Source organism: Chinchilla lanigera, unplaced genomic scaffold (genome assembly GCF_000276665.1).
Source record: "Chinchilla lanigera isolate Chin_1 unplaced genomic scaffold, ChiLan1.0 scaffold00075, whole genome shotgun sequence".
Classification (NCBI taxonomy): domain Eukaryota; kingdom Metazoa; phylum Chordata; class Mammalia; order Rodentia; family Chinchillidae; genus Chinchilla; species Chinchilla lanigera.
The window spans coordinates 1,695,215-1,702,141 of NW_004955476.1; the positions used below are offsets into that span (position 1 = coordinate 1,695,215).

Sequence of the window (6,927 nt, forward strand, 5' to 3'; positions counted from 1 at the left end):
TAACAACTGAAGACAAATAGCCAGGTAAGAAAGTTGTGCATCTTAAATGTCATGGTATCCAGACATGTCAGATAAGAAAGACAAAGCCTTTAGGAGGATTCTGAAAGGTGAAGAATTAGTTGCAGATTTATGAGTTGCCATCCAGCTTGCAGGCTGAGGAGCAGTTTTAAGAATGATGATGACCAGCTGGGGTGAGGGAACTGTTCTAGAAGTAGGCTGTGGTAAGGGCTGCACAGCTGTGTAAATTACTCAAATATCATCAAACTCGCTACTTGCAATAGATAGATTTTATGGTATGTAAATTACACCTCAATAAAAATGTTTAAGGGAAGAAATATGGTGGCTAGTGCACTTGTCAAATTTGCCTTCCAGTTGGTTGTGATGGAGATTGCATGACCCGCTGTTTTCACCCATCTATTGATTCCACCTCTAATTTGCCAGCCCAAACTTCTGTCTGTCCATTTGTTCACCTGTTCTATGAGTCCTGCCTGTGTACCACCATCCCTGTGAAGGAAGGTTTTGGTTAAGAGAAATGAATTAGACATAGAATCTAGTGTAAGGAAGTTGAAGTGATTAAGGTTACGCTTCTTCTTAAAATTTGGCAGTGTGAGTGTGTGTGTGTGTATGTGTGTGTTGGTGTGTGTGTATTTTTTTAAAATGAGAAGAACGTACCTGGTAGACTGAATATGCACATGTAAAAATGGTATTGTCTTTATCCTTTGGATAGAATCCTCAGCAGTCTGTTGCTCTTGGGAGTAGAATATATTGATTAAAAGTTCTGGCTTCAGAGGGATTTGGGTTGTGGCTTTCTGTGCCTTTCACACATGCACTAACTTCTTTGAACTTCAGTTGCTCTATCTGTAAAACAGGGTTAATAATTCTGCTGTGTAGCATTGTTACCAGAATTAAATGGGATAACGCATGTGAAACAGCTGATTACCAAGCTCATAGGATGTGCCCAGTAATGTTAATTATTATCATTATTATACCTGTGCCAGATTATTTGAGATTCTCTAAGTTTGCCCTTTCATTTTCACAAAGATTAAAATGTCATTGTTCCCGTGAGGATCTGTGTCTTGCCTTTTTCGAGTTTCTGTATAACATAGCTTTGCATCATACAGAAATTGTTTTTCTGTCTCTGAAACACTTAAAAACATTTTTCCTACTCATATCTCACTTCACATGTTTTGCCCAGTTTCGATGCTACCTCATACATAACATCTCTTCTTAAAGTTCGTAATTTTGCTATGGGCAGGGAATATTTTAAATACCTTTGCATTTCCAGATGCTTTTCCACAAAGTAGGTACCTATTCAATACTGACTGAATGGTTGCTCCCTTACTTGTGGTAATGGGGCCCTGAATAAATAGTGCAAATGATGGTCTGCCTGAATTATTTAAACATAATTATTTTGGCACAATGGTGAGACCCAATCAAAAAAGTTTTGACATTGAGGTTGGTTTTTCCCATACGCCCTTCCCTGTCCTTGGAAGAAAATTTACCCCACTCCCTGCATTTTTAGTTGACAGGGCACATGCTTCATAGAGTGATGTGCATTGGAAAAATTTTCTTTTTCTTACTATAAATTTGAATATTTAAACAATTTTTATTTTAATTGACAATAATTGTACATGTTTGTGGGTTATAATGTGATGCTTTGATATTTGTTCACTGTGGTGTTTGGAAAGATTTTATCCATGCTGTTAAATGCATATAGCAAGTAAAGTTCAAGTCACCCAGAAACAAAGAGAAAAGAAATACACCATGGAACACATGTAACAAAAGATGAACCTGTGACATTGGTTCAAGTCTCATGATGAATAAAAATAGTACAACTTAATTATTGATCAATTTTGATATAAGACTTGAAGTATAGGCTCTTCTGGCACAGAGAACTCTGAGGCCTCAAATCACTCCATTAGTGAAAAAGCATCATGTTCTTTTGGTTGTAAGCTCTTTGAGTCCTTGTTTAAGTGCTCTCAAGTGCCAGAGGCTTTGGATTTCTAACAAGTTAACCTCTTACTCCATTTTTTACTGGGGCAATGACCAGTTAGCAGGTCACAGATAGGGAGGCTGGGTGTAGTGCTACAACCACCAGGGCTGTGTAGGTATTTCCCAATGTTCCAAGAAGGGGCTACACTTTCCACTTTTTATTGCTGAGTTTTGCTATGATAGAAGGTATGGGAGTCACGAACATTGCAGTGAGCCAGACCTAATTGAAAACCCTGGCATTGCCACTTACTGGCTTGGTGTCATTAAGTTTGAGAGAGCTTGAGCTTCTCTTTTCTTATCTTGAAATTGAGCATGTAGCATTATTTTGAACTTGATCATTATTGACATACCATCATCACCATCACCATCATCATTATTGGCATTATTTACTCATGACATGCTGAATATGTACATAGCCGGAACTCTTTCAAGTGCTTTACATGCATTAGTCCACTTAACTTCCTCAACAACATATGAGTAAGGTATATTATACTCGTAGTATTATTCTCATTTAAAACATCTAGTATAATTTTATTAGTAGTATTCCATAAAATTTATTTTCATCTTCCAGATTAAATACAACCTAAGCAATGTTGGTTTAAAATTCTGTTTCAAAGATAAAACATCCTGAAATCCCATTGCTGACATGAATGAATTTTGGGAGTTTATCTAGGCCAATGATTTCCATATTTTCTAAACCCCAAATTGTTGCTCCCATGATCCATATGTCAAAAATATAAAAGCATAGCTGTTCTGTTTGAGTTGTTACAGGGGACTTGAACCTCATGTAACAATTTATCTGTGCCCAAGGCTCTGAAAAACATGCACTGAAAATCACTGATTTTTTCATCTCCCAGGACATGTACGTAGAGAAAAAAGTGATTTATAGTATTTCTCAGCTGCAGACTCTGAATTACAAATTAGACCTCTTGATTCCTAGATCTGTGTGTTTCTGTGAGACTACAATATGTGTTATTAACATAGTAATTATTATTTACAAAATGTCCTGATTTAAAGATGATAAAATATCTTTGTATATTTTATTATGGAACTTTGCAACTTTTTTAGTAGGTCTAACCTGTTCCTCCTACATCACCACAAAATGCTGTCTGCTATATAAGCAATTTCCTTTTGGAAATTTGATGGGTTAGGTTTAGGGTTAGGATTAGGGTTAAAGTTAGGACAGTAGAGTTAGACAGGCAAATTAGAAGCAAAAATATTGAAAAATTCTGATGCTACTAAAATAAGCAAGTACATTGGATTTGGCATTTGTCCTGAGGACAATTTTAGTTCTGTGTGGTTTGGGATATGGCTTCTGATAGACACTGTGTAAGAAGATAGGACTCCTTGCAGCTAGTGTGAATTGCTTCAATAAGAACCTTGAAGGCTAAAACTCTTTGTGGGTGAATTAGGAAAAAAAATCACTGTGCAAGGGGAGATGTGTCTGTCAGTCTTGAGTCTAGACTGTACTCTAGAAGAGAAAATTTCCATTCTTGAAAGCTTAGCCTTAGAATTTATTTTATCTGTTTGGTTAATTCCCATCCCCAAGGCAAAAGTATAGTTTAAGTGATCCTAGACTGATAATTCTCCCAGGCAACTGACAGAACCAAGCACCAACACTATCTGAGGCAATGCAATTTAAAACCAAAACCTCAAATAATTCCCACAGATTAAGTTCCAAAGAATATGAAGTCACAAATGAAAGAATCCCTCAAAACACAAAATCATCATGTGTGATACTTTGCATAAACAACAAACTGCATAGTTATATGTATAAATATGGAACATATTGGAACTATTAATGTAAACTATGCATGTGTGAGGTGTTTTAAAGAAATAAAAATAATAAAATTAAAAGATGAAAGAATAAGGGACTGTCAATTTTAAAGAAGAATCAAATAGCATTCTAGAAAATAAAAATATAGTACGTGAAAAATAAAAACAATATCAGTGACTGAAACAGAATGTGACACAGCTTGAGAGAGAAGTAATAACTGAAAGACACATCTGGGAGTCACACAAAGTTCAGCCTAGAGAGGAAAATAAATGTATTAATGAAAGCAAATCTAAGCAACAGGAAGAAGCACTCACAAGGACAGTGTTTTAAGAAAGAATATTTGATAATTTTCCAAAATGATGAAAGAGTTCATCAACTTTTAAGATGCAAGAAATCCAAGGAAACGTAAATAAAAATAAATGCACAAGTATGGACCTTACAGTAAAACTGAAGAATATAAAGCAAAACCAGTCAGTCAAGCAAACAACCGACCAACCAACCAGCCAGCCAGCCAACTTACCAACCAACCAACTAACCAAACAAACAAACAAAAAATTGATCTTTAAAGTATCCACAAAGAAAATAGCTATCTGCAGACCAAGCAACTAGATTAACAATTGACTGCTCCACAACAATCAATAGAAGTTATAAGAAATGAAGTAATATCTTCAAATGTTGAGATAGAAAAATTGTATATCTACTAAAACTATTTTTCAAGTATAAGGATAGTCTATAAACATATGTGGAAGAATTAAAATCTAGTACAGTAACTACTAAAAGATCCTTGGTAGAGGAACTCCCTAAGGGATACTTAGGAACCAGAATTATTCTTAGAGAAATGGCAGAAATTCTAGAAGGAATAGTGAGTAAAGAAAATGTCCGATATATGCTTCACAAAAATTCCCCAGGAAACATGTTTAAGAATGTGTCCGGCAATCTTGTTTATAATTAAAAATGTGAAAATGACTCAATTTTAGTATAATGCCTAAAATAAATTGTGGAATCTTCATACTATGGAATAGTATAAAACACTGGCACCTGATTCCTATAGGCATTAACTTGGATGACTAGAACAAAGCACACCATATAGACTTGTACAATATAATTTTATTTCTAGGAACTACATGATACTTGTTTGAGAATAAGAACTTATGTATGACAGAACTATAAATATGCAAATGGGAGTAATCAAAAGAAAACCAATGCTTATCTCTGGTGGCTGGGAGAACGATTCATTGGATGGATATAATCAAGGGATACTGATAATATTTTTGCTTTATTTTATATTTTCCTATCTTTTATTTGTATTGTAAATTTTACAATAAGACAGTTATAAAATTTAATTATCTAATAAGGTAATAGGCAGAGGATTTGGGATCAGCATGGGTGAAAGCCTTCTGGCAGGAACAGCCTTAGCAAGTATGAGCATCAAAGAAAGGAACTCTTAAGTGATGGGGCGGTACAAAGTTTCCTGTTGCTCTTGTCCATCCTTACACACCCCACCTTTGCACATTGCCAGCATGTGTTTTCATGCACTGTGACAGGTAGTAAAAAAATGTTTCATGTTTTGTTATTTGGAGGTCTTTTATTTCCTCCTTTGTAAAATATTATATGCATCTTATAGGTCATAACTTCTGTGTTGAAGCACCTAAATGTGGTGAAAACTCAGAGTGCAAAAACTGGAATACGAAGGCTACTTGTGAGTGCAAGAATGGTTACATCTCTGTCCAGGGAGACTCTGCCTACTGTGAAGGTAAGGAAGGTGCCTAATTATGTAACACACAAGAAACTGGCCCAGAAACACGGTCCTGATAGATGGCGCTACAGACTGAAAGCCATTGCTCGGATTTGTTCCTAGGGGATTCTACAAAAATCACATCAGTTACTCAAGGTACTCTGTTCTCTGGCTTTATCCAGGCTACCTAACCTGAGAAAAGCAAGGCCTTTGAAACTGGTTACAGATACAGGGGCACACACATCCCATGTTCTCCTGTGCCTGCTAATCACAGAATGATCTTAAACATAGCACTTCCATTTTCAATTTTGAGGAGATTGTCATCTGCAAGTTCAGTTACGTGTTACGTGCTGGATTCTCTTCCTATAGCTTGGCATTTGTTTAATCCCAGCTGTCATCTTTTTCACTTGGCAAGGTCAGATATGTTTTTTTCAGTTGGATTTCTTAATGATTCATTTATGTGCTGCCAATTACAAATCTGTAAGAATCACAGTGACAGGACTCATGATTTTGGCACCTGAGCTGAAGTCATTACAATGGGTTTCCATGATGCATGGCTCTTTCATGTCTTTTGTGAATGGCTCTCGACAAGCTCAGCATGCCATGCTGCTGGTGATGTGCATCTTGCAACCATGTTCCTTTAGTATGGCAGAGGAGTGGGCTTAACTCTAACACTGCTGTGTACAGATGCTGCTGAAATGACTGAGCCCATGCTTTTCTGAGGTACTCTCTGGCTCTCCCTTGTCAATGTGGAGAAGTTCTAACAGGTAAAGTGAGACTGGGCACTTTCTGTGTCCCAGGTCCTGTCATAGCAGTCATTCTTTTTATTTTCACTAATTAAATATTAAGCCATGGTGAGCTGGTAGTTAGGGAGGTAGCTTTCTTTAGTAAGTGGTGTAAAAATCTGTCCACTGCCCTAAAAATATTTGGTTCTAAAATGGACATCGAGATTTCTCAGTGTAAAGATAACATTAATAGATGTCAGTAAGAGTAAATTCTTTTCCAGTCTTCACTTTTATATCATTTGTCCTGTCTTAACTTTTGGGTTTGGCTAAATGCTAGCAGTTGTTAAGGAAATGTATCTACTCATGTCTAGTGTTGATAGTTTATTATTTTAATTTCTTCAGGAAGAGTTGTTCATTTATACTTTCCTTTTCATTAGCAGTATTCTAACATTTTTTCTTTCCTTTTTGTTATCTTTTTATCCTTTTGCTTACTTTGTAGATTTGAAGTTGATTAAGACATAACACTTGGAGAATGAAGCTGCTCTTTGACTATGATCCTTTTTATTTATTCTTTAACATCATGCTACTGTTTTGTTAATTTGCAGGAATTGGATTATAAATTTTAGTACTTCACACTAAAATTTATTTTAAAAAATTTTACCTTACACAATTTTTTTTTTTTTTTTTTTTTTTTTTTT

General features: G+C 35.7%; 1 protein-coding gene across 2 annotated transcripts in view; it reads left to right on the forward strand.

Annotated features, from left to right (window-relative positions):
* Nell1 (neural EGFL like 1) overlaps positions 1–6,927 on the forward strand; it is a gene marked incomplete at its 5' end in the record, with an annotated part of 791,721 nt that overhangs the window by 249,981 nt on the left and 534,813 nt on the right. For both annotated transcript variants that reach the window (XM_005401727.2, XM_005401728.2), the window contains 1 exon segment: positions 5,394–5,522. In XM_005401727.2, the coding sequence (XP_005401784.1) occupies positions 5,394–5,522 (129 nt within the window).